Here is a 24,025-nt window from a genome sequence, read left to right on the forward strand (position 1 = left end):
CTTTTTGTACAGTGCTCTTGAGTGATAGATATGTCATCAACATCTTGTTTGAATCTAATTGTAAAATCTGGTCATGGTTTTTAATTTCACTTATTCAATATTCTTTACTTTAGATTAAGCTATACGATGTGCGATTGGAGTGGGTTGTTTTGACATGAAAGCGAAATATGAAAACATCAAAATCCCTTTCTTGTGATAAAGGCAAACACCAGATCCCTTTCTTCTTTGGGATTCATTAAGAATCTAATTAGTTTTTCCTAATAATAATGTTCCATCGAGAGAAAGCAAAGGACTCACAGGATTATCATTGGGAGATTTTGGTTAAACCACCAAATCAAAAGCAATGGATTCGACCTTGTGTAATTCTGCGATGAGAGCCAATATCGGAGATGCCAATTTTCTACTAGCTGATCATCTGAAAAGAGATGAAGAAAATGGATACCAAGTCACTCCGAAGGGCAACACGGTCCTTCATGTCGCTACCCTCTATGGCCACTCCGATTTCGCGAGAGAAGTCCTAAAGATTACTCCGGCATTATTATGCTGTCAAAACAAGAAAATGAAACCGCACTTCACATAGCAGCTAATGAAGGGCATACTGAAGTAGTACTTGTGCTACTTGCATGTTTAAGAGATCATAATACTAAGGAGAAGCTTACGTGGATGACGGATGCTGGTGGAGATACAGCGCTGCACAAGGTCGTGAGGAGCCAACATCTAGATGTGGTTAAGCTCTTGGTGAAAGAAGATTCTGAATTCGAATTTCCGCCTAACCATGCGCAAGAGACGCCATTGTATCTGGCGGCTGAATCTGGTTTTCATGATTCCTTGATTAACATCTTGGAATCCTACGAGAAACCAACTTATGCTGCAGGTCCATCTAATAGAGCGCCGCTGCATGCCGCAGTAATTCAGGAACATAGAGGTACATAGTTTTTGTTATTTGTTGTATCAGTATCTAACTTCAGTTGACTTTCCCATAATCTGTTGATGTTTTCGTAATGTCTGTCGTGCAACTATATTCACGAGAAGATCTAACCCTTTATTTATGCATTTATCGTGTTGACACATCCATATTGCATTAGATCACTATGGCGATGGAATAAGCCTTTATGCGAGGAACCTGACTTATGGGGTTGGAATTCACTGCACTATGCTGTTAAATTAGGATTGGAAGATGTAGTTTCTGATATGCTGGGTTGGAAAAAATCTTTAGTGTACCTTCCGTCTGGCAGTGAAAATGACTGGACGACAGCAATTCACATTGCAGCCAGTGAAGGTTACGTATACATGATAAATAAGCTATTAAATCAGTGCCCTGATTGTTGGGATATGCTTAACAGCAACGATCAAAATGCTCTTCATGTTGCCGTATTTGACAATCAAGACAATATAGTCCACTTCTTATTAAACTCTGATAAGTGCAACTGCCTAGTTGATGATAGCGACGGCAACACTCCTCTCCATTTGCTTGCTGCCTCTGGTAACCGTTTGCCTGAATTAATAAACTATCCTAGAGCAAAGAAGATGTCATTTAACAAAGAAAACCAGACTCCACTTAATATAGCATTGTCATGCACAATGACAACAAAGAAGGTAAGCGGCCGCACATTTGTTTTTCAAATACTGGTTGTGCTTGAGTATATGCGGATTAAATATTGAAATACTAGTTCACGGATTATGTTGAGGGAAAGAGTGGTTCGCGTTCACTCTCAAATCTTCATCTTTTTGTCCAAACACAAGTAGTTCCACAAAACTTCAAATACTCCTTTACAAGTTCAAATGCCTCCGTACTATATGCTAATTGTCTGAAATATAATGTTCGATACTATTTGATAGTATTTTCAAATAACTACTGAAGTTATTTTGTCCTTGCAAGAGTACAATAGGAACGACTAAATATAAACTTTACTATTGATGAAAACAGGAGAAATTGGTGGAGGATTTGGGTAGCATTGGCTGAGTTGGAAAACGTGACTTTGAGGTAAAGCGGAAGTTAGAGTACATGTCCAATACAAATGCCGAAACGGGAACAGGAGTCAAAATGCAACTGAGGGAAGATGATCAAGATAAAGCTAAAAAGAAAGATCAAGCAGAAATTGAAAGTATTATGAAGATAGCTCAAATCCATATTGTTGTGGCCACTTTGATAATGACAGTCACTTTCACCGCTAGAATCGCATTGCCAGGAGGTTTTGAGAGCAACCCCGATATCTCTAATCAAGGGATGGCGATTCTAACAAGGAAAACAGCATTTCGTGCATTTGTTGTTTCCGATGCCATTTCCTTCACATGCTCAGCTATTTCCATATTCATCTACTTCCTCATGGAAAATGTAAGTAGAAGAACTTATAATAAAAAACTTATACAGAGTCTTTGTGATCTCACATGTATTTTTCTGTACTTGTCGATGTTATCAGTTTTAATTACATTCGCAACGGGTATGTTTGCTACTTTATCACATTCACTTGGTCTTGCCGTTACTGTCTGTTTCATAGGTTGCCTCTCTATTTTATTGTACTTCTTGGTTGTTATTTACGGTTGTCTATAGAGTAAGATGAAGAATATAAGCCAGTAGAGCTACATGAATGCTAGCTACTACTTGTACTTATTGCTTGCATATATATAATTCAACTACATATTTCAGTTTTTACCCAATGCCTTGAATTACATACGACAGATATGGCTTTTTAGTCCATTACGTGTTATTTTAGTTATACATCCTTTATCACAAGATATAACTGTTAGAGTGGGTAAAAGTCCCACATTGGTTGGGGAATGGACTAGTGGTTTTCTTATATGGGCTTGGGTAATGCTCACCTCTTGAGCTATCTTTTGAGGTTGAGTTAGGCCCAAGGTCCTTTCTTGACAATAACATCTATGTAAGTTCATTTTCTTCTATTAAAATTGTAAGTGGTCGCAGGAGATCATTTTTCGTCACCGACAATGCTATAGAACTAATGTACCTTCACTAAATAATTCATGGTACAACGACAACAATATACCCAGTGAAATTCCACAAGTGGAGTTTGGGGAGGATAGAGTATATGTAGATCTTACCCCTACATTGGGAGGCAAAGAGGTTTCCAAATTTTGATGGACCTTCAATGCAAGGAAAAACAATTCAAAGCAGCACGGTGTATTGTATGTAGCCTTACATTATGGTTTTGCCAGAGGCTGTTGTGGTCACATGGCAACAACTTTATTAGTCACTCCAAGGGCATAGAGAGCATGACAAAGCAGTCTGGAAAAAAAAAAAGGAACAGTAACTACAACAGAATACTATGATAATCTAAGAACAAGAGAGTAATAGATAATTATAGAAATTATTTTCGACATAACATAAAATCTTGCCTAGGAGTACGGTTTTCTACTTCATAGAAAATAATGGTGGAGATGTTCATACTGACAAACTATGGCCTTACAAGATATAGGTTTCATGAAATGAAATGAGTAAAGCATCTAGTACCCTGCTGAACGATGACCGAATTTGGTACAACACACTCCAACTTCACAGGTGTTCTATTACCCCCGAACTAAATTTTAGCGTATTTTTATCAACCTTTTTAGATGACGTGATACCTTTTGTCAACCTTTTTAGCTGACATGGAACCTTTGACGTGACCCGTATTTTATGTAATAAAGGTGCCACCTCAGCACAAAAAGGTGACAAAAATACGCTTGAATTGTGTTCAGGGGTAATACGACCCCTATGAAGTTGGGATATGTCGTAGCAACTTTGGTCATAGTTCAGGAGGCACCAGATGCTTATCTCAAATGAAATTATAAAATATAAAACCCAAATAAGAAGTTATCCCTTTCTTTTGATGAAAGCAAAGTTTAGGTAACAAATGCCTTTCTTTGGGTCAAAGGCAAAAAGTTGTACTTAGTTTTCTATTTTGGAGATTCATCAAAAAGAGCACTCTAATATTATTCTTTTTTTTTTCTATATAATAGTTAATATTAGTGTGTCATTAATAGATAGTTGCCACAACTAAATGCATTTGAGCTACCTTCATAATGTTTTCGACTAATTTTTCATCTCGACTAGCTCTGTCCTCATGATCATTACCCTCCGACTCTACGTGTGGTTCCACCACCACTAACATCGCAAGTAGGATTGCTTTCTCTGGATGAAAAAAACAATTATAGTATTAATTCAAAGATGTCACCGAGGAGCATCCAAAGGTGTTGCCTAGTGTTCAATGAAGTTTGTTGTGTACTATGAAGTCTTGGGTTCAATTTTCACTAGAAGCTAAATGCTAGGGTGATTTCTTCTCATCTATTCTAGCATTGATAGACAAAGTTTACTGGTACCATTTATTGATGGCCCTGTGAAAAAAGTTAAACAAACTCCTTGCTTCCAATTAAAGCAAAGAACAAATTAAATACCTTAGCTTTTCTTTTTTTATCAAAGGAAAATGTTTGTGTGGTGTCCAAAATATTTCTAAAAATAAAAAGGGCAGCCTGGTGTACTAAACTTCTTCTATTTGTAAGGTCCGGGGAAGGACCCGAGCAGAAGGATCTATTATTCACAACCTCAACTTACATTTCTACAAGAAGTTGTTTCCAAGAGTTGAACCCGTGACCTGGAGGTCACATGACAGAAATTTTGCCCGTGTCAGGAATATTTCGATGATAATATAATAAAGGACACACAAGATCATAATTTGAAATATTTATAAATACCAAAATCCAAAAAAAAAGGAAAAAATGAAAAGAAAATGGATCCAAATTTGTACAATCCAAATTTTGGTTTAACTAACATATGAATAGTTCTTGTTTTCAATATACGAAAAATGAGATTTCCTTAGTTGATTCTTTGAAAATATTGAATCAAAATATTTGTCCGTATTTCGACAGAAGAATCAAAGCTTCTTCGCAAGAAAAACTTTTTTTAACGTAGTATTATACACACTTTCTTACGCATAGACCCCTGTGGTCTGGTCCTCTCCCCCTGACCCTATGCACAGCTACGATGCTTTACATTGCAATCTTTTCTTTTGGAGAAATGACATTCACTTTGGTGCTTAAGAAGCTCTAATCTTCAATCTTTTTTATAATGTTCTTGAGTGATAGACATTTCATCAACATCTTGTTTCAAAATTAATATGAATTCATCTTGTATAATGTTTTCATTATTAAAGATACCTTATTTTAGAGTAAGCTATATGATGTGCAATCGGAGTTTTTCTCTCTCAAATCAAATATACCACTGGCTCTCCGATACAATTAGAGCTTTAATTCTAGTATGTTTCTTTACACTTCTCATCAAAAAAACCCTTGCTAAACTCATCACCTGCAATTTTGACATGAAAGCGAAATACGGAAACATCTAAATCCCTTTCTTGTGGTCAAGGCAAGCACCAGATCCCTTTCTTCTTTGAGATTCCTTAAGAATCAAATTAGTTTTTCCTATATAATAATGTTTCATCAGAGAAAGCAAAGGACTCACAGGATTATCATTGGGGGATTTTGGATAAAACACCAAATCATAAGGAATGGATCCGACCCTGTATAATGCTGCGATGAGAGGCAATATCGGAGATGCCAATTTTCTACTTGCTGATCATTTGAAAAGGGATGAAGAAAATGGCTACCAAGTCACTCCAAAGGGAAACACGGTCCTCCATGTCTCAGCCCTCTATGGCCGCTCCCATTTCGTGAGAGAAGTCCTTAAGATTACTCCGGCAATGTTATTCTGTCAAAACAAGAAAAATGAAACCACTCTTGCACGCATAGAAGATCCTAGTGGAGATCCTACTGCCATGTCATGATGATGACGGATGCTAGTGGAGATACAACCCTGCACAAGGCCGTGCAGAGCCAACATCTAGATGTGGTTAAGCTCTTGGTGAAAGAAGATCCTGAATTTGAATTTCTGCCTAACCATGCGCAGGAGACACCACTATATTTGGCGGCTGAATATGATTTTCATGATTCTTTAATTAATATCTTGGAGTACTGCAAGAAACCAACTTATTCTGCAGGTCCATCTAATAGAACGCCGCTGCATGCAGCAGTAATTCATGAACATGAAGGTACATAATTTTTGTTATTTGCTGTATCAGTATCTAACTTCAGTTGACTTTCCCATAATTAACATCGTCCACATAGATTTGGATTATCATGTCGATAGTCTCAATAGGATCCTATCATTAGCCGCATCAACTTATAATCAACTTATGTAGCATTCAGATCACTTGTTATGCGACCACTCTAAAAAACATTTATTTGCAATTTCTGTTGATGGTTTCTTAATGTCTGTTGTGCAACTATATTTGCGATATGATCTAACCCCTTATTTGAACATTTATCGTGTTAACTGTTGATGCATCCAGATTGCATTAGATCACTATGGCGATGGAATAATCCTTTATGCGAGGAACCTAACTTATGGGGTTGGAATTCACTGCACTATGCTGTTAAATTAGGAGTGGAAGACGTAGTTTCTGATATGCTGGCGTGGAAAACATCCTTAGTGTACCTTCCGGCAAGCAATGAAAATGATTGGACGAGAGCGATTCACATTGCAGCCAGTGAAGGTGACATAAACATGATAAATAAGCTATTAAATCACCGCCCTGATTGTCGCGATATGTTTAACAGAAACAATCAAAATGCTCTTCATGTTTCCGTATTGAACAATCAAGACAAGGTAGTCTGCTCCTTATTAGACTCTGATAAGTGCGACAGCCTTGTTGATGAGCCAGATCGTGACGGCAACACTCCTCTTCATTTGCTTGCTGTCTCTGGTAACCATGTGCCTGAATTAATAAACCATCCTAGAGCAAAGAAGATGTCATTTATCAAAGAAAACCAGACTAAGCGGCCGCACATTTGTTTTTCAAGTATTGGTTGCGCTTGAGTATATGCTGATGAAATATTGAAATACTAGTTTACGGATTTTGTCAAGTGAAAGAGTGGTTCACATTCACTCTCAAATTTTCAGCTTTTTGTCCAAATACAAAGTAGTTCCAAAAAACATCAAATACTCCTTTTCAAGTTCAAATGCCTCCGTATTATATGCTAATTATCTTCAGCTTTTTGTCCAAATACAAGTAGTTCCACAAAACTTCAGATAACTTCTGAAGTTATTTTGTGCTTGCAAGAGTAGAATAATAATGACTCAATATAAACTATTCTATTGATGAAAATAGGAGAAATTGATGGAGGATTTGTGTAGCATTGGCTAATTTGGAAAATGTGACTTTGAGTTAAAGCGGAAGTACGAGTACATGCACAATCCAAATGATGAAATGGGAACAGGAGTCAAAATGCGACTGAGGGAAGATGATCACGATAAAGCTGAAAAGGCAGATCAAACAGAAGTCGAAAGTATTATGAAAGTAGCTCAAATCCATATTGTTGAGGACACTTTGATAATGACAGTCACTTTCGCCGCTAGTATCACATTGCCAAGAGGTTTTGAGAGTGACCCTGATAGCTCTAATAAAGGGATGGCGATTCTAACAAGGAAAACAACATTTCGTGCATTTGTTGTTTCCGATGCCATTGCCTTCACATGCTCAGCTGTTCACATATTCATCTACTTTGTCATGGTAAATGTAAGTACAAAGCTCCAACATAAACATATAGAGAAGCTTTGTAATCGCGCAATTATTTTTCTGTGCTTGTCAATGTTAGCAGTTGTAATTGCATTCGCAACTGGTATGGTCGCTACTTTATCACATTCACTTGGTTTTGCCGTTACTGTCTGTTTCATAGGTTGCCTCTCTATTTTATTGTACTTCTTTGTTATTATTTGATGAGTGTAAGAGAGACATGAATGCTAGCTAGTACTTGTACTTATTGCTTCCAAATGTATAATTGAACTACGTATTTCAGTTTTTACTCAATCCCTTGAATTACATATGACAGACATGGTTTTTTAGTCCATTACGTGTTATTTTAGTTACTAGTCTAGGATACGTGCGTTGCACGTATGTCTAACATCAAGCATTTAAATTATATACAAAAAGGAAAAAATTCTTTCGTGAGAGAATATACTTGGTAAAATATTTCTTCATCTTAATCTCTATCATATGTTAGGCATCAAAGCACTTGCTGAATTTGACATTTAGTCTCCAAATCATATTGGTAAGTACCTAAGCTGCAAACCAATACACATTGTGGTACTGGAATAATTAGTCCCTCCACCTTCATTGGATGTCTTCAATTCTTTACTTCAATGAATCAAAAATTGTTTTGTTACTTAGTACCTGAATCGATTAAACAAAAGAAGACCTGTAAAGTTAACTTATCTTCAAGATTTTATTCATCAATCGCGTATTCATATTATTCATAAACAGTTTTTTAAAACATGACAAAATATTTTCAAGAAATTACTAAAATATTTTAATAAAAAAAATATAGTCTAAAATTTCATAAAATTTTTTGTGCTAACAATAAATTTCATAAAATATGGATATTCAATATTGATAGAAGAAATAATATCATAATTTGTTATTCAAATTAATAACATGAGCTCTACAAAACAAAGCCAACTACTTTTGAAGTTTTCACATCTTTTCGTTCAATTTTTAACAGACAAACGGGGATAAAATAAAATTTGATCTGCTTCTATAAAATATATATATATATATATATATATATATATATATATATATATATGAAAAATAATAATTAATCTTAAGCTCCTAAATTTTAGGATTTTATACACTTCAAATAAGGAAAATTTTGATAAATAAAATTCTAGTTAATTTTAAATAGTAAAAAATAATTTGAATTACAATTTTGTCCAATATAAAATATACTTTTAAATGGAAAAAAGGCATTGTGAGATCTATAAACTATACGATTGAAGTTTTTCATCTTCCAATTGCTCTTGATGCCTCTTATCCATTTCAAGAACTTTTGGATTCGTATGTAGCTTATCCTAATCTTAAAAGTGTTTGAGCTGATTGTATCTATATGAGAAAAGGCACAAATATGACATCGAACTATTAGAAATGGCTCATGTTAGAGTACGCGTCCTACTAATTGCCCATCTGTGGAACAGGTAAGTAAACGTGGTTCACAGAAGTAAAAACTGAACACAGTGTTTTTACGTGGAAAACATCCGGCTCAAGAAAGGTGTAAAAAACATGACCTGTACCTCTACAGGATTTAACCCAAACTTCACTAAAATACTTGAGCCTCAATAATCAACAAAATTACAAGACTTCATATAAACTAGGAATTAAAACTTCTAACTCCTATCACTACAAAAACACTAATCTTCCAAAGATAAGTGTTCCTAAGTCTTCGAATTCCCAAACTTGAAGACAACAACTCCTAACTTAGTTTATAGATTACTGAGACTAGAATCAATGACTCATTACAATACAAATAACCTACCTACTACACAGTTTATGACCTACTAAGTAAGAGACTAGGTTCTTCTTCAAGTATGTGAACTGATATACTGATTGTTGATTAATTTTTCAGTGCGTTCATGAGTATTGTCTTTGAGTCACATTTGTTGTATTTAAGCCAACGTATGATAGAGTCCTTTTTGATGTTCAATTCTTTCTTCAGTAGAACTCTATCAGTTAACCCTTGTCCTTTTGTTGCCACCTCACCTCTCCTAGATTTGATAGGACTCTTTTACTTCAAATCCTCTTCTTACTGAACTCCTTGATCAACTTGACTTCATCAAAACTTCTTGTTTCACTCAGCTTCTGATGTGATCAATGTTATCTATGCTTGTCTTGAGCACAGAATCATATCATCCAAACTTCTTTGCCAGCTAGACTATTTCACTTGAATGGACCAGCCTCTACAACAAGTTTCAGTCACATGTCTATCATCAAAATGCCTCATGCCTTAACAAATTCCCCCTTTTTGATGTTGACAAACATAGTAGCTTCAACATCACAAAATCCTAATATACTCAAGAAGGAATTAAATAACAGAATCACAGTAGAATAAAATAGGTTAGTCCAATTGAGTTATAAAAATTGTATAATCTGTTCTTCCCTCTTTTGACATCATCGAAAATTTGAGGCATCAAGTGAAAATTGTTTGATAATTCATGGCCACTGGGGATATCACTAAAACAAGCAAGACTCAGAGGAAGAGATAACTATGCATTGAATTAACCAGAAGTAGATCAAGTGAAGCAAAAGAGGTCTATTTCATGCACAAAAAAATAGATACAATTATCATTACCCAGTAAAACAAAAAGAGAAACAAAGTTAGATAGAAAATAGCATAGTAAAAATGCCTCTGGGATGAAGAAGGATTTTAATTAGAGGAGGTGGAGGGGATAAGGGAGGTCAACTTCCTAATGATATCAGCATTTTCAGTTCGTTCCTTATTAAAGGTGGATATGAGAGAAGCAATTTGAGCTTCAAAAGGACCCTCTTTTCATCTTCATGAATAGCCTGGGCAGCCTCCAATGCAGCCTGTGCAACCTCCAGCTCACCCTGCTTTGCCTCTAAGGCATTTCACAACTTTTTCATAGGGTTGTCTGCCTATCTCATAGCAACAGGTAACTTAGCATGGTTCACTTGTCCAATCACATCCTTAGTATTCTGCAAGGACCACACCTTAACAGGTATACGAAAATCCACGAAAACAGATGCAAGCCAGAACTGGCAGGGTAGAGCATGACCATTTGTATCTTTGACGAGTACCCTTTGCATATGCTTAATGATGAGTAGAGGAAGGTCTATTCGAATCTCAGAATTCAATAGTTCCATCAAGGTACCTGGGCAAGATCATTTTTTGAACCACATCAAAATAAAACTGATAGAGAGGGAACATTTCATTTTACATAACCCTACGATGAGAAGAAAGAAGAGGATTCCCTGAGAATTTTCTATAGATATCAAGAACTGATGGAAGATTATCAAGAGGCAGCTAGGATCCCTTCACATAATGACCCCAACCTCCAGTAGGAACACTAACAATTCTACCCAGATCAGTAGAATAAAGATTGATGGTTTTCATGAAAAATGGTGGAGATTATTTCCCCAATCGTAACTCCATTTGTATAAAACTCATACACTACATTTCTACAAAACCTTCATTGATGATCACTTTGTAGAAACAAGTATGACCACCCCTGATCTCTCAATTTGGAAACTAATGTATCCATATCAGGACCCCTAAAGCCAGTGAAAACTCTACCTCTAGCCATCTTTCATTTTTGAAAGTGCAAAACATGGTCTAATTGAGAAGCTTGATCAGTAGCAGTATCAACATGAATATCATCAGCAGAATCAATGGAAGTCGGAGGAACAAAAGAAGTATCAGGAAGATAGTCTGAATCTGAGTCAGATGGGTCAGAAGAAACAGGCTTGGGAACTTATTTCTTTGTAAGTGAAGTGGAGTTTGGAGAATCTTTAGAGGATGTTGAACCTTTACCAGTAGAGAATTTGATAGTAGAAGCTTTGATAGTGGATTTTGAGGATGAGGAGGCTTTGGGAATGGGAGGGGAGGACAATTTACGAGAGAAGGAGGGCTTTGAGGTTTTATCTATAATATGCTTTTGTTTTCTTTTGGAGAGAAGAGGGCTCACATGGGGGAGAAGCAGTAGACACTACCCGTTTCTTTTTACTTGCCCTAAGTGCCTCTTCCAAATAAGCATCTTCCCGTTGTTTCTATCCCCGAGTATGTGGAGTTTGAGTTGAATGGATGATGGGATAAGATTGTACATGATTATCAACATCAACATCAATAGTGACAGAAGATGCTTTTCATTTTAGAGTCAATCTTGACCGTCTAGGGATAAGTTCAGCAATGGAAACATCATCTCGATCAAGGATGTAAAGAGGAACCATAGGTAGTTATAAGGGTTTTGAAAAAAATAAGGGTTTAAAAGAGGAGTGAGAGAAAGGTTGTGGTAAAGTTTTGAACAATGGAAAATTGGATAATTTGAGAGAAATTTAGGGCTGGATAGGTGAAGGTAAAGTGATGTTTGGGTGAAGAATAATTTTTGAATAGGGATTAGTAGTAGATTTTGTAGAGGAAGGAGAAGAATAGGAAGACGCCATAGCTTGTTGGATTTTTAGATGTTGAAAAAGAAGTGGAGATGGAAGAGAAAATAAGAGGCGTATTTAAGAGGAAGGAGAAGGAAGTTGAAATGTATGGGGGCTGTGATTTGGAGAAACGTACTGATGTAGAAGTTCTGTACTAATGGGAAAGGTCTGTCAGCCTTTCGAAGAAGAAGACTGTTGGTTTTGGTGGTTTTAATCATAAAAGAGAGAACCATGTAGATAACTTGTTTCTCTTAATGCTACTATGGAAAACAATAATCATACCTGTGTTCTGATTATTCCATAACCACTCTTGCCTTGATGATTCAGTCTATCTGCAAAAAACAACATATGGTTATACCACTATGCTTTAAAATCTTGGAATTAGGATGCACAACTAAATGTGTAAGACTGAATTAATCAACACTCACTAAGGCATAACATATTCTAGTCAATCACTGAGGGATATTTATACAATTTTAATCATCCCCAATGCTAACCTATTTTTTACAAAGTGTTCCCTACTCAAAGACTTAGTAAATATGTCAGCAATTTGTTCCTCAGTTGAAAAAAACATAATTGATATATTTCCTTTTTCAACATTTTCTCTAAGAAAGTGATGGCAAATATCAATATGCTTAGTTCTCTTGTATTGGACGGGGTTTTTGGATATGTTTATAGCACTTATGTTATCACAAAAGATGGAAACACAACCTATATCTACCCAAAATCCAAAAGTTATTGTTTCATCCACAACAACTGAGCACAGCATGACCCAGCAGCAACGTATTCATCCTCAGCAATAGACAAGGCTACTGAATTTTGCTTCTTTGTGGATCAGGTAATCAAACATGATCCCAAGAAGTATGCCATACCTGTAGTGCTTTTCCTATCCACCAGATATCCTGCATAATCAGCATCAGAATATCCTACTATATTAAAGTTACTTCCTTTGGGATACCACAAACCAAGATCACTAGTTCCTTTCAAATATCTGAAGATTCTTTTTACAGATTTCAAATGTGATTCTTTTGGATTGGATTGAAACCTACCACATAGTACTACACTAAACAAAATGTCAGGTCTACTTGCTATGAGGTACAACTAAGATCCTATCATACCTCTATACTATTTTTGTTCTACAACAGAACCTGTTTCATCCAGTTCAAGCTTTATGGCAGTGGCAATAGGAGAACTTATTTATTTAGTCTCTTCCATGGAGAACTTTTTGAGAAGCATCTTGACATACTTCTATTGATGGATCATTGTCCCTAATGCTGATTATTTTATTTGCATACCAAGGAAGAAATTCAAATCCCCTATCATGCTCATCTCAAACTCACAGCTCATGAGTCTATCAAAGTCATGATTCATATTCATGTTGGTTGAGCCAAAAATAATATCATCTACATATACCTGCACAACTAACAAATCCTTTTCATTAGTTTTTAAGAAAACATATTGTCAATTTTACCAATGGTGTGCCCATGGTCCAGTAGAAACTTTGATAGTCTATTATACCAAGCCCTTGGTGCTTGTTTCAACCCATACAAAGCTTTATCTAGCTTGTACATATAATCTAGAAATTCCTTGCTTTCAAATCCTGGAGGTTGCTTCACATAAACCTCTTTCTTCAGAATGCCATTCAGAAATGCACTCTTTACATCCATTTAGTACAAAATAAACTCCATGTAATAAGCAAAAGAAATAAGTAATCTTATAGCTTCAAGTCTTGCTACAGGAGCAAAAGTCTCGTCAAAGTCAATTCCTTCTTCTTGGTTGTATCCTTGAACCACTAGGCTTGCCTTGTTTTTTGTGACTGTTCCATGCTCATCCACTTTGTTTATGTACGCCCACTTAGTCCCAATTACTGATCTATCTTTTGGAAGAGGAACTAAGTGCCATACTTTGCTTCTCTCAAACTGGTTTAATTCATCCTATATAGCTATGATCCAATCAACATCAAGCAATGCCTCAGTTACTTTCTTTGGCTTTATCTCTGATAGGAATGCCTTAAATGCATACATACTTCTCAGTCCAGATCTGGTAGTGATTCTAGAAGTGAGATCAGTAAGTACATTCTCAATGGGGCGTGAGCCTTGATACTTGTATCCTTTTGGGATCAAGCCAAGTGAGCTGCTAGGATCACTGCTAATGTTTTGATCTGAGTCAGTTAATGGCTCAGTTCCCCCTATCACTGTGCCTTCAGCTTCAATTTCCCCAATGAAATACCCCCAGGTTTGGCTGCTTTAATTGATGGAACATGTTGTGGAACCTATTCCTCAGTGTCGCTTCTTTCCTGCAGGTTAGTCTTATCATAGAATTCATCAAAAATCACATGCATACTTTCTTTAACACAGTTAGATCTGTTGTTTAAAACCCTATAAGCCTTACTATGAAGTGAATAACCTAAGAAGATTCCCTCATCACTTTTGGCATTAAATTTTCCCAGATTATCCTTACCATTATTGTGTATGAAACATTTGCAACCAAAAGTTCTAAGGGGAGAAATGTTAGGCTTTCTACCTTTTAGTAAATCATAGGAAGTCTTTTCTAACATGGGTCTGATCATGCATCTATTTATAATATATGATGCAGTACTTATTGCCTAAGCCCATAGATTTTTGGCAATATTTTCTGCAAGCATCGTTGTTCTAGCCATATCTTCTAAGGTTCTATTCTTCCTTTCCACCACTCCATTTTGTTGTGGTGTTCTAGGAGGTGAGAAGTTATGATCTATGCCTTTTGGTGAATAGAAATCTAAGAATTTTACATTCTCAAATTCTGTCCCATGGTCAAACCTTATGGAAACTAATGAAGTGCCCAGTTTCTTTTCCATTTTCTTAATGAAGATTTCAAAGACATCTTCTTTAAAGGCTAGAAACAAGGTCCAGGTGAACCTGGGATAATCATCAACAATTACAAAAACATACCTTTTTCCACCTTTGCTTTGTTGTCTCATTGGTCCATACAAGTCGATATGGACCAGTTCAAGGCACTTGGTAGTACTAACATGGTTCTTTGACTTAAATGAGGATCTTATCTGCTTCCCCCTTACATATGCACCACATAACTTTTATTCTGTAATCTTGGTTTTAGGTGATCCCAATACCATGTCTTTGGATGAAAGTATGTTTAGTTGTTTTAGACTTGCATGTCCAACTCTTCTGTCCCAAAGAGGGGGATCAGTTTCTATTGCAGTTAGACAAGTCAACTCAGGTCCTGGTATTTCCATTAAGTCTGCTTTGTATACATTTCTGTATCTCTTTGCAGTAAGCACAATTTCTTTGGCGTCCATCCTTTTGACTTTAACCCCTACAGCAATAAAAATTACTTTATTACCTTTGTCACACAATTATGAGATGCTCAGCAGGTTATGCTTTAATCCTTGCACAAGATACACATCCTCCACAACTTTTGACTTAGATGTATCAATTTTCCCAACTCTAGTAATGATTCTCTTTTTTCCATTTCCAAAAGAAACTCCTCCTCTATCTATTTTGGAGAGTGAAAGGAATGTTTTATTGTCACCAGTCATATGTCTTGAGCATGCACTATCTAACTACTTGTGCCTTTTGTTTCCCTTCACCATCTCCTGCAAAAGAAATCAATGGTTAGATTTAGGAACCCAGACAAGCTTGGGCCCTGTTTTGTTGGTAAAAGGATAAATTAAATTCCTTCTGGACCTATTTCTATGACCAATTTTAGTGCTTGTATTCTTGGTTTGAGAAAAATTTGTTGCCAGATTCTGAATTCTAGCTCTGCTATTGGCAGCCACAGGACATTCAGTAGTAGGATGTCCAAGATTGCCAAAGATATAATATAAATCTTTTACATTATCAGCCTTTTTGAAAAAACCTAAACCTGGTTTTTCATTATGATTTTTTTCACTCAACTGATGAACAATTGTTGAAGAATTTGTCCATCTGTTAACTCTTTACAGATCTAGCTTTAACTTAGCAACTTCTTGACTTAGTTTATTCATCTTTTCAGTCAAATCATGGCATTCTTGTTTGTACTTAGTGAACTCAAGTTCAGCCTTTTCTTGTTCTTCACTCATGGCCTTTTTTCCATTTTCAGTGAGAGTCAATTTAAGAACTTCAGACTTAAGATCATTATTTGAAGACTCAAGAAATGTGACTTGGTTCTTGAGAGTGCAATTTTATTTTTCAACAAAATGTTTGAAAACTTTCAGGTCAATGAAATCGAATTTTAGGCTTGCAAGGCTGTTGAACAGCTCATCCCTATCAGAAGTTAATTCTTGGAGATTGTCAATTGAATCACTCATCAAGGAAACAAGTTTCTTTTTAGAAAACATATTCAGTTTTTCTTTGAGCTCAAGTAAACATACCTCAGAAGCTCTTCTTCCTCAATGTATAAATCTTCAAAGGCGATAAATGTTGTCTCATCAAATTCATCATTATCAGAGTCAGATCCCTATGCAACTATCATAGCATATTCTTTTTTTTCCTTTCTCTTGGCCCTTTCTTTTTGTTCCTTTTCAACCCTTTCCTTTCTCCACTTTATTTCCCAGAGAGGACATTCTCTAATCTAATGATCAGTCTTTGTACACTTGTAACATCCATTTGGATTATCATTAGAATGTTTCTTGGTACTTGTTCTTCCTGAAGAACTGGCTGAAATTCTTGGTTATGAAGGCAACTTGCTCTTTATCAAGTTCAAATTCATCATCACTATCAGAAGCTTTTAAAGCTAAGATCTTCTCAGGGGCTGCTTGTTCTTTGATTCCATCAACTTCCATTTCATAAGTCCTTAAGTTCCCTACAAGTTCATCCAGGGTCAAGCCTTTAAGATCTTTATTTGCCTCCCTAATTGCAGTCACTTTAACATTCCATTTTGATTTTGGTAACACCCTCAGTACCTTTTCAACTTGTTCTTCCTCAGAAATGACTTTTCCTAAGGAAGTCAACTCATTTGTTAAGGTGGTAAGCCTTGTCATCATCTGATGAAGTGTTTTATTTTTCTTCATTTTGAATGCCTCATATTGAGTAAATAGGAGAGCAATCCTGAATTTTCTTACTTGCAAAGTACCTTTATGATCATTTACCAGTGCATCCCAAATTTGCTTAGCAGTAGTATAGGTGGATACCCTGTTATATTCAGCCGGTCCTAGACCACAAACCAAGATGTATTTGTCCTTTGCATTTTTCCTCAAAACCAACAGGTCATCAGGAGTAAATTCACTCCTTGCTTTCTTGACTTGTTCACCATCAACAGTCTGCATTGGTATAGTGGGACCATCAGTAATCCTGTCCCATAATTCATAGTCTTCATCTTGAATAAAGATCTCTATCCTTGCTTTCCACTAGATAAAGTGAGAACCATCAAAGAGTGGAGGTCTAGTGGTTGATTGACCTTCACTGACCAGTAGGAAGTGCGGAATTCATTATGTTGATACTTTTCTTAGGTGCTAGCCTTATTTAAGACAACATCGCACTGATACCACTTGTTGGAGTACGGATCCTACTAATTGCCTATCTGTGGAACAGGTAAGTAAAAGTGGTTCACAGAAGTAAAAACTGAACACAGTGTTTTTACGTGGAAAACACCCGGCTCGAGAAATATGTAAAAACGATGACCTGTACCTCTACAGGATTTAACCCAAACTTCACTAAAATACTTGAGCCTCAACAATCAACAAAATTACAAGACATTATATAAACTAGGATTTAAAACTTCTAACTCCTATCACTACAAAAACAGTAATCTTCCCAAGATAAGTGTTCCCAAGTCTTCGAGTTCCCAAACTTGAAGACAACAACTCCTAACTCAGTTTATAGATTTCTGAGACTAGAATCAATGACTCATTACAATTCAAAGAACCTACCTGCTACATAGTTTATGACCTGCTAAGTAAGAGACTAGGTTCTTCATCAAGTATGTGAACTTATATGCTGATTGTTGAGTAACTTTTCAGTGTGTGCGTGAGTACTGGATTTGAGTCACGTTTGTTGTATTTAAGCCAACTTGTGATAGAGTCCTTTTTTATGTTCATTTCTTTCTTTAGTAGAACTCTATTAGGTAACTCTTTTCCTTTTGCTGCCACCTCACCTCTCCTAGATTTGATAGGACTCTTTTACTTCAAATCCTGTCACGACCCAAACTAGGGCCTGGCCGTGACAGACATCACAAACTAGGAAGGCCCGAAATGCCCTTCTCTATTTGGTAATCTTACACAACATTCATACAAAAATAAGAAAATTCAGAATTATACATCGAATACGGAAACATGGTCATACTCTGAAATTAGTTTAACAATGAAGGAAAACTATAACAATATCTAAACATCATCTGACTTAGTCTGCGAAATCTCTACTACATGAAAATCTGACAACGGTCTAAAGCTGGGACAAGGGCCCTAGTAGACCAAAACTGAAATAAGTGTCATAATCTGAAAAGACAGGCCTTCTGGAATAGAGAAGGCTCACCACTGCACAATCTGATCACCTTTCGGAATTATCTACTGCTTATTTGGACCCCTAGACTGAACCTCAAAACCTAGAGGGAGGAGGGGGGTCAATACAAATGTACTGGTATGCAAAGCAAATCCAAAATAATCATTTATAATCAACATATTTGAGAGCAGTTTAAAACTGTTCATAAACATGTCATACAGCAAAAAATCACATGGGCATTTTAAAAGATTCTGTGAAAATCATCATGACTCTGAGAAATCTGTATTACATCTGCATTAGGTGGTATACCCTATAACTCTAAAAAATTCCATGGGCTATATGAAAACTGCCATTAACTCGACAGCGAAGCCCCCAACCCAAGTGTGCCGCAATGGTCAGAATCTCTGAATCTACTACGCCACACGGCCATCGCCAGCATACAATAATATCTACCCGTATCGGCAAATACGGTTTCAGGAGTTGCTTGAACTCGCGCCTTCTTCGGGTAACCACCTAACCCTCTTTAATCACCTTCTTAAAACTCTATCAAAACATGCAGTCTCTGAAAACATACTCTGAAAACATACTTTGAAAACATGCTCTGAAAACATACTCTAAAAACATAATCCGTTATGGCATAAATACATATGGTATCGTCATACCATTGACTTGCAAGTCACATCTCTGAGCCATTATTTGTCGGTCATAAATCTCTGTTTTCAAAACACAAGTTTGGAACCACGATTTCAATAATTCAATTCAAAAACTCTTTCTCAAACCTCATGTAAACATATGCAAAGGACTCATCTTTGTCAAGCATTTCAATAGCATAGGGTGGTCATGTCAAAGTTCTCAATTCACATGCAATTCTTTCTTTCAAACCCAAGGACACATTTATATCAAGAAACATCCTCTCAACAATTTCAAATCATACTCAAATGCTATAATAGTGCGAAGACATCTTCTAAATTACAAAACCATAATCTTTAATCCAATACAAGAGAGAGATTTCATAATTTATGCTCTCAAATAATTTTAAATCTCAAGTTCCATACATATACATGTAAATCCATTTAGGGGATGAGACCACAAGGTCAAAACAATTAGAACATTAAAACATTCGGAATATGTAATTTAGAACATAGATTTCAAAACCCCTTCGAAATTCATGCATAAAAATCTTAAAATCATGCTCTTATGGATTTTAAGCCCATGTAGTTTTTTTAGGATGAACCCCACATACCTCTATTTCGGAAAATAATGGATGCTTCTTGATGCCCTTGGGGATTCCAAATCTCCAATTTGTTTTGAAAACCCACGGTTGAATCTTAATTTATTTGGGAATCTTGTTTGAAACCCTAGGGAGTGTTCTTGAAGAAAATTGAGAGAAACATGAGTAATGGGATGTTTTGGGGTTGTAATCCCGTGTTTAAGAGGATTGGGGGATTGAAAAATACCCAAAATACCCTTAACGAAACAGTCAAGGATGCTGAAAATAGGCTGGGCACGATATCTCAGGCGGATCCCTACATAGATCACCGGAGTACCCCAGGCGTCGCCCGCCTTAATAGCCCGGGCGGCGCCTGCCTTAGAGAGTTGGAGTAGCCAGGGTGGCGCCCCATTATCGAGCGGAGATACTTGAATGGAACAGCAAACATGCCCTTAGGCTCATCTAAAAATTCTGAAATTCATCCGAGATGCACTACAACCTTGCCCCATCGCAACAAACAAGAAAATCTAAAATCGGAGATCGGGAGGACTGAAAATAAAATTCCCGAAGATTGAGAGTTAAAAATGAGACTAAGTATCTTTGACACTTATAAAAAATTTCAAGTTTTCAACTCTATAAGCATGCTACTAGATGATAACTTATGGAGGGTTCTTACGGGGGAGTTACAACGACGGTTCGATTTCTAGTTCAAAAATTCTGGGTGTTACATTATCTTCCCCTTGGGATCATTCGTCCCTGAATGATGGATAGGAACTTGTTGAAGTTCAAAGGTATGGAATAACGTTGACATTATGTTTCCTCTAAGAAAGATATATCCGATCTGAAATATTTAAACTTCTATCATGATACTGAATTCTGAGCTGACTTGACTTTACTCGCTTCAAGAAGCTGATTCATGCTGAGAGTTTAGGATTCTCTGAAAGTACTCATGATCCAATTATACATATTGAATTGAGAAGCGATGACTTACGAAAGTACGAATCATGAGACAACCAGACTTAGGCCGCACAAGGGAATTACATTGTCTGAGCTAAAATACTTAGAAATTTTGAGATTATGCGCTGAACTTTTATGCACCGAGCGATGACCATATAGCTGAATCTGAAACATAATGCTTGGAATGAACTGAATTGACAATTTACATGGATGGAATAGATTATATCCTGTGATGGTCATACGCATGAGACTTCATATAGTAGGACTGCGTGAAAAGATGGAAAACCACAACAACTGATTAGCCTGGCTGTCAAACTGAATTCCTGGCTATACAGACTAAATTACACTGGACACTTACACTTAACTGGAGTATTTCTTCAACAATCTTTCTAAAGAATTTCTAGTAGCCTTAGAAAGCAAGGGATCTTGGGAAAGAGTTACACAAGATATCCAACTAGGGAATCACAACAATGATATTACTTTTTAACCCAGAATATAGACATATAACTCATAAACTAGGATAGAATTATCACACCTTAAGCAAAGAAACTTCTTACTTTCAGGTTAGCCACACTTTTAAAATACTCTCTCAGCTATACTCTTCCCCTTAAATATCATGCTCATTGATTCCACTTATTTTCCTCACATGAACGCTGATATCTCCATCTACTAATGTCTAAACTGAACTAAATCCTCTCACTGTCTTCAAGCCTAACTCAAACCGCAAGACGCACCACATAATACTGTAGTACTAGTCTGAATCATAAATTCAGTATACCCTGCATTTCACAATTCCTCATCTCATGCATAATTCTTATTACCACTCCCACAATCACATTCAACTTCAGATTAGACATTCACAAACACTCGAAGCATCCATCCGTATGTAAACAAACATGACATTCAAGCCTATATTCTTACCCACATATGAACTTCTAAGAAAAAACTCGTAAAACACATTCCTTATATTCTCTGATACTTCTATCCATAACAACTTCCCTACACTATTCAGATGATACACATAAAATATTCTCAACTAACCAAGCCATACACGAAACTTCACCTCAAAATTCTTTCAAACTTATAGACTTGGACTCAATCGTACTCAACAATTACTGCCTTAGCTCAAATAAGCACACAACCATCTTTCATCAATAAGAAATGTTTACTCTCTCCCATCTAGACAATTGTTTATCATCACTATCTCGACCTAAGGGAAAGGTCACTGAAAAGTTGGAATATCGGGATCCAGAACATGAGGGGAGTACTAAGCATAACTTGATACCCTTCTGAGGCATGAGGAATAGAGCACTCACGGCATGGACTCATTAAAGAGATCTAATCTGAAGACTTACCTGATATAAAGTCTGAAAATATTTTTCACTGATCGTTACAAGTATCACATGCATACAAGAGTCATGGACTGCATGACCTGAATTTTGGAATTCATAACTTATGGAAAGTGATTCTGACTGTTGCACCAATTGGGAACTCATCATACTAGGAGCTAAGAGAGTACATGATTCCCTATCATATTCATGAATATGAACTATGATCTTGGAGCTGAAACATAAGACATGAGTATGTACCGGAGTAACTGAAGCAAACTGCTGAAATAAGAATAGATTGAGCATCACTCTTCTCACAGCTATTCCACCACTGACTGGCACAACAATTAAAATTTAAACGTTGGACTTGGTTACTCGTTCTATCATCTCCCCCTTAGATTCAAGCCATCACTTTGAGTCTGTGAACCACTGTATACACGCTAATATAAATTGAAATCATCTACTCTAGAGTCTGGGATATACAATACACATAAAACTAAACTTACTCTGAAAGACGGTATCTTCGTGTATAACACCCAATACTAATATCTCCTTCTAAGATTCAACCATTAGGCTTCTATAGCCCCAAAAGTCGCCATATAACAACTTAAACATTCACTAACTTAGATTCTAACACTAAACATGGATATCATCAACCTCAAACACATCATACTTCTTCCATCATAGTCTACCGATATCACATCTCAAAACTTATATCTCTCTGGCTTAAAAGGGCTCAACATCCTTAATCATAACTCCATAACTTAGCTATCACGAACATCACATATTATTTAACTAGTCTTTCTCCACCTAGCAACTCAACGGTACTGCTAATCCACACAGCATGCAATGATCCAAAAAAATAATACAGCCCCATAGCACCTTGGGCGTACTTCTACATCATACTTACAACACCAGACTTAATTTTGAATCAAATAAACTTAAGATTTTGTAGAAGCTGTTCAAGCCTACTAGGTCATTTTTACACAACTGACATCTACCACATTATTCATTATACCCACCTTGATCACCATCTACTATTCCAACTTAGTGTCTAGTTCTAGCTATGAAGAACCACAACTTCATACAATATTCTTACATGCCAAACATCTGAAAACATTAATCCACCAAAACTTCATAACAGTAAGGATCAATCACAGTCCTCTGGTCTATCTTATTTAAAACCCATTAAAACGTCCTCCTTCTAGATAATATTACTATCTACCCTTTATACAGCTAAAATTAGGGCAAAACTCTATAAGTCTCAATTAAACTCCCATTTGCAATCTCAGGGACATCTAATTCAAGAACACTCTTCTACCAAGTACCTTCATTAATAAACTATACCTTCCTTGCTCACAACAAACACCATCAACAACTCTTTTCATACTTCAAGCAAATAACAATTCAACTTAACTAATAACTTCTTCTCTACCTTCTACTAAACTAACACACAAGGACATATTACTTCATTACTAAATCATGAGATAAGATTCGGATATACATATATTCAACCAACACCAGAACAACAAGATGAACAACAAGATGAACAACAAACTGCGAGTGAATCAAAATAGGCCTCACACAGCTTCACTAGACTTTGATTTTGTGTTTTGAACAAGAAAAAGAGATGAATGGCAACACAACTATGCTAGTGAATCGAAAAAACCCCACACGGCTTCACTAGACTTTGATTTTTTTTTCAAAAACACCATGATAACAAGGTTGCATACTATAAGAGATAGTAGATTGACACACGATGTTCAATGACCTAAGAATACACATCTTACTCTGTATAAATAGAAATTTGAGTCAAACACCTCCCCCACTGACTACCATACACTCCATACATGCTACTAGCTACCACATTAGTCTACCACTATAGACAGGTAAATCATTCTCAAACATCGGATATTCAATTAAAATATTTATTTACACAAAAGTTGCCCTTACTCTGACTTCTAACTCTGTCACTTCACATCGCCAACTTCTTCATCTAATTTTTTATTACCAATAGGTCATGACACTGACAAGTGGAAATGCAGTTCCAACATTCTTCTATACATTATTCCCTCTAAAATATGACATCTGTAAAATAATTTTGAAAAGGACCGAATTCTCTTAGTACTA

At 36.3% G+C, this 24,025-nt stretch overlaps 3 protein-coding genes across 3 annotated transcripts; all 3 read left to right on the plus strand.

Moving 5' to 3' along the window:
* Positions 1 to 325: 325 nt before the first annotated feature.
* On the plus strand, positions 326 to 959 carry LOC124898788 (ankyrin repeat-containing protein At5g02620-like). The gene has a single exon (XM_047412761.1). It carries the CDS (start codon positions 541 to 543, stop codon positions 931 to 933), a length of 393 nt encoding a protein of 130 aa, XP_047268717.1. The 5' UTR covers positions 326 to 540; the 3' UTR covers positions 934 to 959.
* Positions 960 to 1,191: 232 nt separating this feature from the next.
* LOC124898627 (ankyrin repeat-containing protein At5g02620-like) lies at positions 1,192 to 2,426 on the plus strand. Its single transcript, XM_047412268.1, has 3 exons — positions 1,192 to 1,596; positions 1,991 to 2,335; positions 2,421 to 2,426. The coding sequence occupies exons 1-3, from the start codon at positions 1,192 to 1,194 to the stop codon at positions 2,424 to 2,426; spliced, it is 756 nt and encodes a 251-aa protein (XP_047268224.1).
* Positions 2,427 to 5,406: 2,980 nt separating this feature from the next.
* LOC107872163 (ankyrin repeat-containing protein ITN1-like) lies at positions 5,407 to 7,750 on the plus strand. The gene is made up of 2 exons (XM_016718945.2): positions 5,407 to 6,041; positions 6,342 to 7,750. The coding sequence occupies exons 1-2, from the start codon at positions 5,774 to 5,776 to the stop codon at positions 6,866 to 6,868; spliced, it is 795 nt and encodes a 264-aa protein (XP_016574431.2). The 5' UTR covers positions 5,407 to 5,773; the 3' UTR covers positions 6,869 to 7,750.
* The last annotated feature ends 16,275 nt before the right edge of the window (positions 7,751 to 24,025 follow it).

This window comes from Capsicum annuum, chromosome 5, assembly GCF_002878395.1.
Source record: "Capsicum annuum cultivar UCD-10X-F1 chromosome 5, UCD10Xv1.1, whole genome shotgun sequence".
Taxonomy (NCBI): Eukaryota; Viridiplantae; Streptophyta; class Magnoliopsida; order Solanales; family Solanaceae; genus Capsicum; species Capsicum annuum.